This window comes from Oncorhynchus clarkii, chromosome 20, assembly GCF_045791955.1.
Source record: "Oncorhynchus clarkii lewisi isolate Uvic-CL-2024 chromosome 20, UVic_Ocla_1.0, whole genome shotgun sequence".
NCBI classification, from domain to species: domain Eukaryota; kingdom Metazoa; phylum Chordata; class Actinopteri; order Salmoniformes; family Salmonidae; genus Oncorhynchus; species Oncorhynchus clarkii.
The window spans coordinates 81,042,073-81,058,238 of NC_092166.1; the positions used below are offsets into that span (position 1 = coordinate 81,042,073).

Genomic DNA, 16,166 nt, shown 5'->3' on the forward strand with positions numbered 1-16,166 from the left:
GCCTGGTTCCTAGATCTGGCTGGGGGCCTGTTCCAGAAAGCTGGATCAATAAGTTAGCCAGATGACTAAAATTGAGTGAAATAACTTCATGTTAAGAAATATAATGATAATGTATAACAATCAATACAACGGTAGCTTTCTTAAATTAACCAGAATATCAAGTTATATTTATCAAAATCAGCTGACCAATTTAATAATCCTGCTTTCAAGAACACCCCACTCCTCTAATTAATTACTCCTAAATATGTGTTAACTCGGTCTGAACTCTATAGTGGCTTGTCTTATTCATTCTGTATACGGATTAGGTCTTTTCAACTCTTCAAGTTCTTAAGTAAAAATACTTGAAAGTACTACTGTAGTAGTTTTTGTAGGGGTATCTGTACTTAACTATTTATATTTTGACTACTTTTACTTCAATACATTCCTAAAGAAAATACATGTACTTTCTACTCCATACATTTTCCCTGACAGACAAAAATACTCCTTACATTTTCAATGCTCAGCAGGACCGGACAATGGTCCAATTCACACACTTATCAAGAGAACACATTGGTCATCTCTTCTGCCTCTGATCTGGAGGACTCACTAAACACACATGCATTGTTTGTAAATTCTGTCTGAGTGTTGGCGTGTGCCCCTGGCGATCCATACATTTTTAAAACAAGAAAATGGTGCCGCCTGCTTTGCTTAATAGAAGGGATTTTTACTTTCGATAGTTAAGTATATTTGAGAAATGACATGTATTTTTGATACTTAAGTCTACCCCCTCCTTTTTCGAACATTCTGTTAAAAATCGCGCAACATTTCAGCGTCCTGCTACTCATGCCAGGAATATAGTATATGCATATGATTAGTATGTGTGGATAGAAAACACTCTGAAGTTTCTAAAACTGGTTAAATCACGGCTGTGACTATAACAGAGCGTGTGTTTCATCGAAAAGCGCAAGAAAAACTGGTCACTGAAAACTGAAAAAAATATCCATGCGCCACTTGCATGTATTGTTTAAAGGACACCAAATTAAATAGTGCCACGGATGCAATTCCTACAGCTTCCACACGATGTCGCCAAAAACGTTGTTTTCATTGACAAAAATCCTTTGAGTCATGACCAATAGATCCTTCATTCCATCCAGCCTACAACAATCGATTTTGGAAGAGAGAAAAATGGACATTGTTTTCTTGAGTAGCTGCTATTGAATACAGATCGCCCAGTGATCAATTTGATCGCTTATTAACGTTTACAAATACCTAAAGTTGGGTTACAAAAGTAGGTTGAAGTGTTTTAGGCAACTTATATAATTTTAAAAAATGACGTTGCGTGTTGGAAGAGAGCTTTTTTCCTGAACCAGACAGGCTATACAAATGGATATTTTGGGCATACATGGACGGATTTAAATCGGGAAAAAGACCCAATTGTGATGTTTATGGAACATATAGGAGTGCCAACAAAGAATATCATCAAAGGTAATGAATGTTTTATATTTGATTTCTGCGTTTTTGTGTAGCGCCGGCTACGCTAATTATTTTGTTTACGTCCCCTTCAGGTATATTGGGGTGTTGCATGCTATCAGATAATAGCTTCTCATGCTTTCGCCGAAAAGCATTTTAAAAATCTGACTTGTTGGCTAGATTCACAACGAGTGTAGCTTTAATTCAATACCCTGCATGTGTGTTTTAATGAACGTTTGAGTTTTAACGAGTACATTTAGCATTTAGCGTAGCGCATTTGCATTTCCAGGTGCCTAGTTGAGACGTCTGCGTCTCAAGTAGGATCAAGAGGTTAAGTATATTTAAAACCCAAATACTTTTATACTTTTACTCAAGTAGTATTTTACTGGGTGACTTACCTTAATAGAAAGTTACTCAAGTAAAAGTATCTCTACTTTTACTCAAAGTATCTCTACTTTTACTCAAAGTATCTCTACTTTTACTCAAGTATCTCTACTTTTACTCAAGTATCTCTACTTTTACTCAAGTATCTCTACTTTTACTCAAGTATCTCTACTTTTACTCAAGTATCTCTACTTTTACTCAAGTATCTCTACTTTTACTCAAGTATCTCTACTTTTACTCAAGTATGCCATTTTGGGCCCTTTGTCCACCACTGGGTATTTTACTACTATTGACATTATCACCATTATTAACCATTGTAAATATCTTAATGTTTCCCTTTTCCATTTGGCCCACGTTGCTTACCGTAGGTAGATTACTCCCCACATGTATGTGCGGAACCACATGGCGGTGCCCGCGTTGGCCTGGTACTTCCTGATTAAGATGGGGTGAGGTACAGGCAGCAGGCCCACCAGGGTCCCATGCTGCAGGAACTTCAGGATCTCTGACTCGTCGGTCAGACCCCTGGAGGAGACAAACATATCACTTGACTTACTTTAATACATTTAGTTTTACAGAGACAGTGCACATTAAAATCAACATTACTGTAAAAGGTGCCAGTTCTAGCCAGCCGGCTAATATTCAACCGCAGTCCCTGGGCAGGTAATATACATACATGTAGTCTCTCGCATCCATGCTAATCCAGTTCTAGTGAATTCTATTGATCACTGTGTTCTGATCACTTCTGGGTTCCACAATCAAGAAAGATCAAAATCCTATTGATAATGTCAGTCATAGACATCTATTTCGAAGCTCTCAGTTTCCGGAACACGTAGGGTTCCACAAACAAAACCACGAAAATATAACCTCTCCGTTTCCCTTAGGATCCTTGTCTCTTACTTGTCTATGCAGATCTTCTCCACCTGAGGAACCAGAACTTGTAGCAGCCTCATGATCGTCTGGAGAGGAAGCTTACTCTTCCAGGAGAGGACCTAGTAGAGAACAGTACAGAGAAGGGAGAAGAGGTCACAACCTATCAGGAGGGAGGGATCTTACCAATGATGTACATAACACCACAGCTGTGAATGTACTGTATGATTGAGGGGGAGGGAGGGAGACATGGCTGGATGGATGGAGGGAGGGATGGGACATGGCTGGATGGAGGGGGGATGGAGGGAGGGATGGGACATGGCTGGATGGATGGAGGGAGGGATGGGACATGGCTGGATGGATGGAGGGAGGGAGGGAGGGGGGAGGGAGGGAGGGAGGATGGCTGGATGGAGGGAGGGATGGGACATGGCTGGATTGAGGGATGGATGGATGGGACATGGCTGGAGGGAGGTAGGGAGGGAGACATGGCTGGATGAGGGAGGGAGGGAGGGAGACATGGCTGGATGAGGGAGGGAGGGAGAGAGACATGGCTGGATGAGGGAGGGAGGGAGGGAGAGAGACATGGCTGGATGAGGGAGGGAGGGAGGGAGGGAGAGAGACATGGCTGGATGAGGGAGGGAGGGAGGGAGTGAGAGAGACATGGCTGGATGAGGGAGGGAGGGAGGGAGAGAAACATGGCTGGATGAGGGAGGGAGGGAGGGAGAGACATGGCTGGATGAAGGAGGGAGGGAGGGAGAGAGACATGGCTGGATGAAGGAGGGAGGGAGGGAGAGAGACATGGCTGGATGAAGGAGGGAGGGAGGGAGAGAGACATGGCTGGATGAGGGAGGGAGGGAGGGAGAGAGACATGGCTGGATGAGGGAGGGAGGGAGGGAGAGAGACATGGCTGGATGAGGGAGGGAGGGAGAGAGAGAGACATGGCTGGTTGAGGGAGGGAGGGAGAGAGACATGGCTGGATGAGGGAGGGAGGGAGAGAGACATGGCTGGATGAGGGAGGGAGGGAGGGAGAGAGACATGGCTGAATGAGGGAGGGAGGGAGAGAGACATGGCTGAATGAGGGAGGGAGGGAGAGAGACATGGCTGGATGAGGGAGGGAGGGAGAGAGACATGGCTGGATTAGGGAGGGAGGGAGGGAGGGAGAGAGACATGGCTGGATGAGGGAGGGAGGGAGGGAGGGAGACATGGCTGGATGAGGGAGGGAGGGAGGGAGACATGGCTGTATGAGGGAGGGAGGGAGGGAGGGAGGGAGGGAGGGAGACATGGCTGGATGAGGGAGGGAGGGGGGAGAGAGAGATGGCTGGATGAGGGAGGGAGGGGGGAGAGAGATGGCTGGATGAGGGAGGGAGGGGGGAGAGAGATGGCTGGATGAGGGAGGGAGGGAGGGGGGAGAGAGAGATGGCTGGATGAGGGAGGAAGGGGGGAGAGAGAGAGATGGCTGGATGAGGGAGGGAGGGAGGGAGGGAGAGAGAGATGGCTGGATGAGGAAGGGATGGAGGGAGAGAGAGATGGCTGGATGAGGGAGGGAGGGAGGGAGAGAGAGATGGCTGGATGAGGGAGGGAGGGAGGGAGAGAGAGATGGCTGGATGAGGGAGGGAGGGAGACATGGCTGGATGAGGGAGGGAGGGAGACATGGCTGGATGAGGGAGGGAGGGAGGGAGGGAGAGAGACATGGCTGGATGAGGGAGGGAGGGAGGGAGACATGGCTGGATGAGGGAGGGAGGGAGGGAGACATGGCTGGATGAGGGAGGGAGGGAGGGAGACATGGCTGGATGAGGGAGGGAGAGAGACATGGCTGAATGAGGGAGGGAGGGAGAGAGACATGGCTGAATGAGGGAGGGAGGGAGAGAGACATGGCTGGATGAGGGAGGGAGGGAGAGAGACATGGCTGGATTAGGGAGGGAGGGAGGGAGGGAGGGAGGGAGACATGGCTGGATGAGGGAGGGAGGGAGGGAGACATGGCTGGATGAGGGAGGGAGGGAGGGAGACATGGCTGTATGAGGGAGGGAGGGAGGGAGGGAGACATGGCTGGATGAGGGAGGGAGGGGGGAGAGAGAGATGGCTGGATGAGGGAGGGAGGGGGGAGAGATGGCTGGATGAGGGAGGGAGGGGGAGAGAGATGGCTGGATGAGGGAGGGAGGGAGGGGGGAGAGAGAGATGGCTGGATGAGGGAGGAAGGGGGGAGAGAGAGAGATGGCTGGATGAGGGAGGGAGGGAGGGAGGGAGAGAGAGATGGCTGGATGAGGAAGGGATGGAGGGAGAGAGAGATGGCTGGATGAGGGAGGGAGGGAGGGAGGGAGAGAGAGATGGCTGGATGAGGGAGGGAGGGAGGGAGAGAGAGATGGCTGGATGAGGGAGGGAGGGAGGGAGACATGGCTGGATGAGGGAGGGAGGGAGACATGGCTGGATAAGGGAGGGAGGGAGGGAGGGAGAGAGACATGGCTGGATGAGGGAGGGAGGGAGGGAGACATGGCTGGATGAGGGAGGGAGGGAGGGAGACATGGCTGGATGAGGGAGGGAGGGAGGGAGACATGGCTGGATGAGGGAGGGAGGGAGGGAGAGAGACATGGCTGGATGAGGGAGGGAGGGAGGGCTCTTACCCAGTCTGGAGTGGGGTTCCAGTACACAGCTGATGATGATACACTGGACAAACGACTTCTGACCAGCTCTGACTCTGGTTGAAAGGCCTCCTTGATAGGAAGAAGAGGAGCCATTATAGTCACTAGGCTCAATCTTATTGTCAGTGAGCAGTAACATACTGTATATCTCTGACAAGTTATTTCATCCTGTATATAACTTCACAAGACTTGCTTTCCAGTGAGCTGCGTTCATAAGTCTCTACATGCAGAGATCTTACCTCGTTATCTCTCCCCGAGTTGGACTCTGTATCGCTGGCTCCAGCTATACCACTGGTGTCAGCGGCAAGGGACTGCGGAGAGGGAGTGTGTTGGGGAGAGTGAGTGTGTTGGGGAGAGTGGACGTTTTGGTCAGTGGTCATGTGCTGGAGACAGACCATGGTGCCATCCTCAGAGACCTGAGCCTTCTCTGTCAGCTTGTCAATAGCTACAGGGAGCAAACAACAAGAAAGACCCTTAGGGAACGGTTCAATGGTTTCTAACAATGTGACAAAACAAATTATTTTCGTACGACTTAAAATAAACCAATTGCTGTTGTTTTTATAAAAGGGGTGAGAGAATTGCAGAAGTTATGTGATGAAACAGAGTAGTAGGATATAAGTTAGTGATAGCTGAGTGGAAACCCGACAAACCCAGTTAATAGAATTGATTATAATGGAATATAAAACCTGAACATACCATAGGGAAAAGTGCTTTGCAAAATACAGGCATGCATGGAGAGCTCCAGGAGAGGGGGGGTACCTGGTATGGCCACGAGACTGGCTTTGAGTGTCCCTGGCTCAGCTGGGACGGCCGGTCGGGACCCCTCCATGGAGATGGTCTCCTGGGAGTTGATCCGGGAGATAATGGCCGTGGTAGTCTTCTTCCTCTTCTTCATCTGCAGGGCCTTGTTAGAAGAATGGAAAATAAAATGAACCAAGTAATTACTGACCCACTTTACATGTTTTATGAGATCAACTGTTTTGTCAAGTCAGATTTATTTAAAGTACATTTCACAACATCAACTTTTTTTAAACTATGGGGGAAAATATTGACCGTTGCCTTAAAGCCTCTTTGTACTGTTTTATGCAAGAGGATAGAGTTCTACGTTACTACGGCAACTGCACTGCCCACAACCGCAGGGCTCTCCAGAGGGAGAGCACAACGCATCACCGGGGGCACACTACCTGCCGTCCAGGAGACCTACAGCACCCGATGTCACAGGAAGGCCAAACAGATTATCAAGCACTACAGCCACTGCCTGTTCACACCGCTATCATCCAGAAGGCGAGGTCAGTACAGGTGCCTCAAAGCTGGGACCGAGAGACTGAAAAGCAGCTTCTATCTCAAGGCCATCAGACTGGTAAATAGCCATCACTAGCACAGAGAGGCTGCTGCCTACATACAGACTTGAAATCATTGGCCACTTTAATAAAAATTGAACACTAGTCACTTTAATAATGTTGACACATCTTGCATTACCCATATCATATGTATATACTGTATTTGACACTATTCTACTGTATCTTAGTCTATGCTGCTCTGACATTGCTCATCCATATATTTCTATAGTCTTAATTCCATTCCTTTACTCTAGATGTGTCTGTATACGTTGTGAAATTGTTAGAAATGACTAGATACTAGATACTAGATAGATACTAGTGCACTGTTGGAACTAGAAGCACAAGCATTTCGCTACACCTACAATAACATCTGCTAAACACGTGTATGTGACCCATACAATGTGATTGGATTTGGAAAGCACGTCGTCTCTCTCTACCTTGTGGATGGTGGCTGGGTCAGAGGACAGATTGGCCAGCTGGTGGAAGATGTTGCGCTTACGGATGATGGCGTACACCAGGTTACAGTTACCTGCGAAGGAGAAGAACAGTTACCGGGCAGGTTTATCATGTCAACGTTTAAAAGAGACACTCCAGAAAGAAGTAGGGAAAAGGAGCTTTTAAATAGTGTCAGTCTGGCAGGTTGTGTTCTGGTCATTTCACGGCAATCATGTTGATGCAATCCCATTGTCCACCAAGAGATGGCACTGTTTCCATACTGCCAAGTCAATGCTAGGTGATGTCTTCGGAGGAGCCTGAGCCAGCCTCTCGACCACAACCATTCTAGATTTTCTTTACTATGGTGTGATGTCTGACAACATGAGACTAGAGCCTGGGTCCCAGATCACTTTGTGCAGTCTTGACAACTCCTTGTCACTTAATTGCCATGTCTGACAAGAAAGCACAATCAGATCTGGGACCTGAGCTAACGAGAGCCAGGTTTTACCATCAAACTGATACTGGATGAGGTTGTTGAAGACCTCCAGCAGGAAGAAGACAAGATGGTGGTTCTGGGAGGCAGAGAAGAGGAACCAGTTGGTGGAGAAGGCTTCCAGGAGGTGGAGCAGCTTGTTAGCTGCCACCATGGACAGACTCTTCAGGTAAGGAGACACTGTGGAGGAGAAACAGAAGTTGGTTAGCTGCCACCATGGACAGACTCTTCAGGTAAGGAGACACTGTGGAGGAGAAACAGAAGTTGGTTAGCTGCCACCATGGACAGACTCTTCAGGTAAGGAGACACTGTGGAGGAGAAACAGAAGTTGGTTAGCTGCCACCATGGAGAGACTCTTCAGGTAAGGAGACACTGTGGAGGAGAAACAGAAGTTGGTTAGCTGCCACCATGGACAGACTCTTCAGGTAAGGAGACACTGTGGAGGAGAAACAGAAGTTGGTTAGCTGCCACCATGGACAGACTCTTCAGGCACTGTGGAGGATGGTGGTGTACTGGTGTCAATAACCTGCAATATCCAGATGCAGCCAACAGGTGGCGACCCTTTCAATGACAGTCAGACACTCACCCAAAGATTTAAATAGAATATAAGTATTATATTGTATCTCTGAGCACTTACCGTTCACTACGATAGTGAGCAGGCAGTCAAAGAGGGGCTGCAGGCGTTGATGTCCACTAGTGATGATCTTGTGGAAGATCTAGACAATCACATATGAATACTTCCATGAGGCAGATGATCCACCAGCGTCCAGACAGTTATGTTAATACTGTATATCATACTATGATCAGATTTTTTTCTGCACTTGAATTAAAAAAATAAAATAATTGTGCCTCTGCCGGCAAACAACAACCTTCATCAGAGCATGCTCCCATGCATCCATCCATCCACCCACCCTCCCTGCCATCCACCCACCCTCCCTCCCTCCCATCCATCCTCCCTGCCATCCATCCATCCATCCAGCCTCCCTGCCATCCATCCATCCATCCAACCTCCCTGCCATCCATCCATCCAACCTCCCTGCCATCCACCCTCCCTCCCATCCATCCATCCCTCCATCCATCCCTCCCTGCCATCCATCTCTCCCTGCCATCCATCCATCCATCCCTCCCTGCCATCCATCCATCCATCCCTCCCTGCCATCCATCCCTCCCTCCATCCCATCCATCTTCCCTCCCTCCCTCCCTGTCATCCATCCTCCCTCCCTGCCATCCATCCATCCATCCCTCCCTCCCTCCCTGCCATCCATCCATCCCTCCCTCCCATCCCTCCCTCCCTCCCTGCCATCCATCCTCCCTCCCTCCCATCCTCACTCCCTCCCTGCCATCCACCCATCCCTCCCATCCATCCATCCATCCATCCATCCATCCCTCCCTCCCTCCCATAATTGTTTTGTGCCTCTGCAGGCAAACAACGACCTTCATCAGAGCATGCTACTGTATCCTCCCATCCATCCATCCTCCCTCCCCCCTCCATCTTCCCTCCCTCCCTCCCTCCTATCCATCCATCCATCCTCCCTCCCTCCCATCCATCCATCCTCCCTCCCCCTCCATCCATCCTCCCTCCCCCTCCATCCATCCTCCCTCCCTCATCCATTCAATCATCCTTCCTCCCTCATCCATCCATCAGTCCTCCCTCCCTCCCATCCATCCATCCTCCCTCCCTCCCATCCATCCAATCATTCTCCCTCCATCCATCCATCCATCAGTCCTCCCTCCCTCCCATCCACCCTCCCTCCCTCCATCTCATCCATCCAATCATCCTTCCTCCCTCCATCCATCCATCAGTCCTCCATCCCTCCCATCCATCCTCCCTCCCTCCCTCCCATAATTGTTTTGTGCCTCTGCCGTCGGTAACCAATGACCTTCAGAACATGCTACTGTATCCTCCTATCCTCCCATCCATCCATCCTCTCTCCCTCCCATCCCTCCGATCCACCCTCCCCTCCCATCCATCCATACTCTCTCCCTCCCATCCACCCTCCCTCCAATCCACCCTCCCCTCCAATCCACCCTCCCCTCCAATCCACCCTCCCATCCCTCCCTCCCTCCCTCCATCCTCTACCTCCCATCCTCCCATCCACCCTCCATCCTCTCTCCCTCCCATCCACCCTCCATCCTCTACCATCCATCCCTCCATCCTCTCTCTCTCCCTCCCATCCATTCCTCCTCTCCCTCCCATCCACCCTCCCTCCAATCCACCCTCCCCTCCCTCCCTCCCTCCCTCCCTCCCTCCCTCCCTCCATCCATCCATCCATCCCATCCATCCATCCTCTCTCCCTCCCATCCACCCTCCATCCTCTCTCCCTCCCATCCACCCTTCCCTCCCATCCATCCCTCCATCCTCTCTCCCTCCCATCCACCCTCGGCATCCAGGGAAGCATTGAGACGTCACTCAGACAGCTCTACTCACCACTATGAGCAGGTCAGCATGAGTTCCAGTGAACACAGGGATGTCCATGGGGACTCGTACAGAGTAGGGTTTATTCAAACGCACACCAAAGTTCCTCTCTCCACTCAGCAGCAGCAGGATAAACACACCGATGTGTACCAGGCCCACACGAGCTGCACACACAGACACACACACACACAGAGTACACATAAGAAGATGAAACACACACACACACACACACACACACACACACACACACACACACACACGTGACTCACACTGGTCAGCCCGTGCATCATTCAGGTAAAACAGGATAGGCACCAGGACATCCAGAACATCACTGCTCTTCAACACGAAGAACAGGAACTTCTGAAACACAAAAAAATAGCAAGTTTGGAGGCTAAACGAGATCAACTAAAGGCACCAAGATTGTGAGCTTCAATATTATATGAATATTCTTGCTTGTACTTTGTGGAAACCGTTAGGAACAACAATACTGTACTTAAAAATGACAGACCCCCAGAGGTCAAACACAGACAATACCTGTCAAAGTTAAAACAAGACCATTGTCACAATCTTTTTACAACGTGTTCTCTGCAAATGTCACTCAGGTGACGAAACACATTAAAACATAAAATCTGTATTTGGGAGGTAAACACTTATGGGTATCTCCTCAGTGCATTCCCCATCAGAGAGAGAGGAGGATGTAATCAATGTGCGACGCAACGAGGCGTGTACGAAGCACACAGAAGAACAGATGGCAGTCTGAGGGCAGAAGGGTAGAGCAATGTGATGCAGGAAGTGTTGAGGTGGATAGGTGTGATAGGCCACATTATTCTACAGACGACCCTCTCAGCGGTCTACAGACGACCCTCTCAGCGGTCTACAGACGACCCTCTCAGCGTTCTACAGACGACCCTCTCAGCGTTCTACAGACGACCCTCTCAGCGTTCTACAGACGACCCTCTCAGCGTTCTACAGACGACCCTCTCAGCGTTCTACAGACGACCATCTCAGCGTTCTACAGACGACCCTCTCAGTGTTCTATGTGAGCTCGATTGTATACACCTGTAAGCAACGGGTATGCCTGAAATAGCTGAATCCACTAATTTGAAGGGGTGTCCTCATACTTTTGTATATATTGTGTATGTAAAATTTAGAATGGCCCATTATCAAATGGGCAAGAAGAGGGGTTGGGGAAAAAAATATATACTTTCTCTGTTTGACTCGAATAGCGAATGGAGGCCGCTGTCATGACGTTGCCCTGTTGGTGAGGTTTATGACCACCATAAATACCTTTGCCCCTTTTCTCGCTCTACAGGAAACCCCTTTGTGTGAACATAGAGAGAGTATGGGAACATCAAAAGGTGAGGAACGGAACAATATTTCGGTATTCCAACCAGTTGAAAGTGTCCGTTGGTACTTAAAAATAATATGATGTCAGATCAGTTGTTGTCTGGGACATTATATCTGATGATAAATTGTATCTTGGAAAGTCTACACATTCTAGTCATCAGATTCACATGGAATTGTAGTGCAATTTGAATGCTTAAATATGAAACTATTTGTGAAAAGATTAAAAGTACTTTTAGTTTTAATATCAGAGAATTGTTTTCATAAGTAAAATATGCTCACTCAGTGGCCACGCCCGAGTGAACCAATTCACGGCGGGCTAAGCCAACCTCAGCGTGAGCTCTGGTTGCAAATGGTTGAACGATTACAACCTAACATTGTGTTCCCTATGACGTGAGGACTGATGACCATACGTTTAAGAGGGTGAATTTCAACGTGGAGGTGACGATCGCCACGCTGGAAGGATGAATTTCAACTATACCAGCCAGAATATAGCATGGAGCTTATAGTATGGCAACTTGGTATGAACTCTGAACACTTATTCACTAAAGAAGTGATACATCCTAGATCCTAGATCCTTACATCCTTATCAGCAGCAGCTGTAAATGTGCGTGGCCTAGGAAAAGGACGGACAATCTCTTCAGAGCGACAGGGTACTACAACGTATCCGTTCTTCCACACGACGACAGACTACAACGTATCCGCCCAGAAATATTCTTCAAAGGACAAGGGAGATCACTGCTGGGCAACCCAGCCTTCCATCTTCGACCAATCTATTGAAGCGCAGCTCAGAGTAAATATATTTCTTCTATTTTCCTTTTCCGAAAGGGCGGTTATTTAGAATGCATAAGATTCTGTATTTACGATAGCATAGCTTCATAAGGTCCGATAGAGACCCAATCCTTTTGTTCCTCAGTCTTCCCGCTCTTTCATTCAAACCCAACCCCCTTTTTTTGTGTCACCAGCCATCATATCGGTTTCGTCCACTAGGGACGTTTTCTTATGACATAAATAGTAGTCAATGTATGATCCATCCTGTGTATATGTAATTCTGTGTGATTATTTAGTTATTTAGTAAATAAATAATTAAACCAAATGTTGTATTGCTGATTCAACTTGTTAGCCAGGGTCCGTGAAGATAACCAAGAATTTTACGATGTCCAGATGAGACTGAATAAGGTGACGATTAATAATTGACTGCTATTGATATAAAAGGTTACCAGGTCTATAAACATTATTCTGTGGTGCCCCGACTTCCTAGTTAATTACATTAATATGACTATTTTAATCAGGTAATATGAATTACAGAGAATATATTTTATAAAATAGCATGTCATATAATTGAATCCATAGAAAAGACACGACACCGCTTTCCTGTTGGTTCGTTTTTTCAAATCATGCCAGGTAGGCTACTCCGCTTATTTCACTCCAAGCATCAACCAACCACTGTTTGAGGAGCATGCAGCCTCTTCCCACTCGACAGGTGATATTCCACCCAAAATCTGTATGCCCTACAACCTTGTTCCTGCAGCTAACCAGTGGTTAATTTGGGAAATGAAGTGAAATCTGTTTGGGAACATTGATCGTTTTCACAACAAAATATATTTAATTAAAACCGGTGACAGCCCGTCACTCTGTGTGCTCAAGAAAGGAATGAAGGGGAGAGAGGAGGAGATGGAAACTCACTGTGGTGACATATTCTGTAGGTAAAGGTAATGTGCCAGCCTATATGAAAATAGAAGCTATTCAAGGCTATTCAAAATCAAATACAAATTCATTATAATTGTAGGCGAACTCTGTAAGCTGCAATGCACAATCAATGAACAAAAAGCATGGCCTAGGGCTATATGTTCTCTCCCAGACTCATGTATAGAAATGTTGGAGCATAACGTAACCAGTCCATCCACTATACTTAATCATACAGTCTACACTCAAGGGCAATTACTAGAATAAAAGTTTAATTTTGGAGAATAGACTCGACGAATCACATACCAAAGAAATCTTAAAATCAGACATCTTAACCAAAGTCATCTTAAAATCAGACATCTTAAAAAATGTTTTGCCATACGTAATATGTGGTAGGCTATGTATTGTAGAAAGGCACAATCCTTATTTTAATTCAGTATTTTTTTTCTCCCCAGGCTTGGGCTCTATATATATATATATATATACACAGTGCCTTGCGAAAGTATTCGGCCCCCTTGAACTTTGCGACCTTTTGCCACATTTCAGGCTTCAAACATAAAGATATAAAACTGTATTTTTTTGTGAAGAATCAACAACAAGTGGGACACAATCATGAAGTGGAACGACATTTATTGGATATTTCAAACTTTTTTAACAAATCAAAAACTGAAAAATTGGGCGTGCAAAATTATTCAGCCCCCTTAAGTTAATACTTTGTAGCGCCACCTTTTGCTGCGATTACAGCTGGAAATCGCTTGGGGTATGTCTCTATCAGTTTTGCACATCGAGAGACTGAAATTTTTTCCCATTCCTCCTTGCAAAACAGCTCGAGCTCAGTGAGGTTGGATGGAGAGCATTTGTGAACAGCAGTTTTCAGTTCTTTCCACAGATTCTCGATTGGATTCAGGTCTGGACTTTGACTTGGCCATTCTAACACCTGGATATGTTTATTTTTGAACCATTCCATTGTAGATTTTGCTTTATGTTTTGGATCATTGTCTTGTTGGAAGACAAATCTCCGTCCCAGTCTCAGGTATTTTGCAGACTCTTCCAGAATGGTCCTGTATTTGGCTCCATCCATCTTCCCATCAATTTTAACCATCTTCCCTGTCCCTGCTGAAGAAAAGCAGGCCCAAACCATGATGCTGCCACCACCATGTTTGACAGTGGAGATGGTGTGTTCAGCTGTGTTGCTTTTACGCCAAACATAATGTTTTGCATTGTTGCCAAAAGGTTCAATTTTGGTTTCATCTGACCAGAGCACCTTCTTCCACATGTTTGGTGTGTCTCCCAGGTGGCTTGTGGCAAACTTTAACCGACACTTTTTATGGATATCTTTAAGAAATGGCTTTCTTCTTGCCTCTTCCATAAAGGCCAGATTTGTGCAATATACGACTGATTGTTGTCCTATGGACAGAGTCTCCCACCTCAGCTGTAGATCTCTGCAGTTCATCCAGAGTGATCATGGGCCTCTTGGCTGCATCTCTGATCAGTCTTCTCCTTGTATGAGCTGAAAGTTTAGAGGGACGGCCAGGTCTTGGTAGATTTGCAGTGGTCTGATACTCCTTCCATTTCAATATTATCGCTTGCACAGTGCTCCTTGGGATGTTTAAAGCTTGGGAAATCTTTTTGTATCCAAATCCGGCTTTAAACTTCTTCACAACAGTATCTCGGACCTGCCTGGTGTGTTCCTTGTTCTTCATGATGCTCTCTGCGCTTTTAACGGACCTCTGAGACTATCACAGTGCAGGTGCATTTATACGGAGACTTGATTACACACAGGTGGATTGTATTTATCATCATTAGTCATTTAGGTCAACATTGGATCATTCAGAGATCCTCACTGAACTTCTGGAGAGAGTTTGCTGCACTGAAAGTAAAGGGGCTGAATAATTTTGCACGCCCAATTTTTCAGTTTTTGATTTGTTAAAAAAGTTTGAAATATCCAATAAATGTCGTTCCACTTCATGATTGTGTCCCACTTGTTGTTGATTCTTCACAAAAAAATACAGTTTTATATCTTTATGTTTGAAGCCTGAAATGTGGCAAAAGGTCGCAAAGTTCAAGGGGGCCGAATACTTTCGCAAGGCACTGTATATATATATATATATATATATATATATATATATATATATACACACACACACACTGTATATGCATACAGTATATACACGTATGCATAAACTCTAATATGCATGAGTGTTTTGAATGAATTATCACCTTAGAAAGCGTTGTCCATTTCTTTGTGTTAGGATTTGAAACGACATCCACAACCATGTGTTACACTCAGTTTCAACATGCTGTTGAACTTCTTTCTTCAAATTTATCATCACAGTGAGGTGAGTTTTAAAAGCACTATACTGTTTTGATGATAAGTGTTTGATGTGATTTTTGATTGCATTGATGTCAGAAGGGCAATGGAGCGCTGAGTACCAGGCCATTAGGACCTGTTGGGGGGACAATAGAGCCCTGAGTACCAGGCCATTAGGACCTGTTGGGGGGACAATAGAGCCCTGAGTACCAGGCCATTAGGACCTGATGGAGGGACAATAGTGTCCTGAGTACCAGGCCATTAGGACCTGTTGGGGGGACAATAGAGCCATGAGTACCAGGCCATTAGGACCTGTTGGAGGGACAATAGAGCCCTGAGTACCAGGCCATTAGGACCTGTTGGAGGGACAATAGAGCCCTGAGTACCAGGCCATTAGGACCTGTTGGAGGGACAATTGGGTTGGGTACAACCAACACATGTCCAGAGTGCATAAGAGGAGATTACCGTTAATGGAATTTTACTTCAGTCATGACTGTTGGTGAGGTGGTAATACGGTCACCATGACTGTTGGTGTGGAGGTCATACGGTCACCATGACTCCCGGTGAGGAGGTAATACGGTCACCATGACTCCCGGTGAGGAGGTAATACGGTCACCATGACTCCCGGTGAGGAGGTAATACGGTCACCATGACTCCCGGTGAGGAGGTAATACGGTCACCATGACTCCCGGTGAGGAGGTAATACGGTCACCATGACTCCCGGTGAGGAGGTAATACGGTCACCATGACTGTTGGTGCGGAGGTAATACAGTCACAATGACTGTTGGTGTGGTGGTAATACGGT

General features: G+C 46.8%; 1 protein-coding gene across 1 annotated transcript in view; it reads right to left on the bottom strand.

The window, feature by feature from the left end:
* Nucleotides 1-16,166, bottom strand: part of LOC139375725 (protein HID1-like) — a 30,730-nt gene that overhangs the window by 1,505 nt on the left and 13,059 nt on the right. Inside the window, exons 10-19 of the mRNA XM_071117539.1 lie at nt 10,290-10,380; nt 10,033-10,184; nt 8,242-8,320; nt 7,620-7,784; nt 7,114-7,205; nt 6,096-6,240; nt 5,576-5,781; nt 5,319-5,408; nt 2,731-2,822; nt 2,197-2,355 (exon numbers count right to left, since the gene is read on the bottom strand). Of these exons, the coding sequence (XP_070973640.1) occupies nt 2,197-2,355; nt 2,731-2,822; nt 5,319-5,408; nt 5,576-5,781; nt 6,096-6,240; nt 7,114-7,205; nt 7,620-7,784; nt 8,242-8,320; nt 10,033-10,184; nt 10,290-10,380 (1,271 nt within the window). The remainder of the gene's footprint in view (nt 1-2,196; nt 2,356-2,730; nt 2,823-5,318; nt 5,409-5,575; nt 5,782-6,095; nt 6,241-7,113; nt 7,206-7,619; nt 7,785-8,241; nt 8,321-10,032; nt 10,185-10,289; nt 10,381-16,166) is intronic.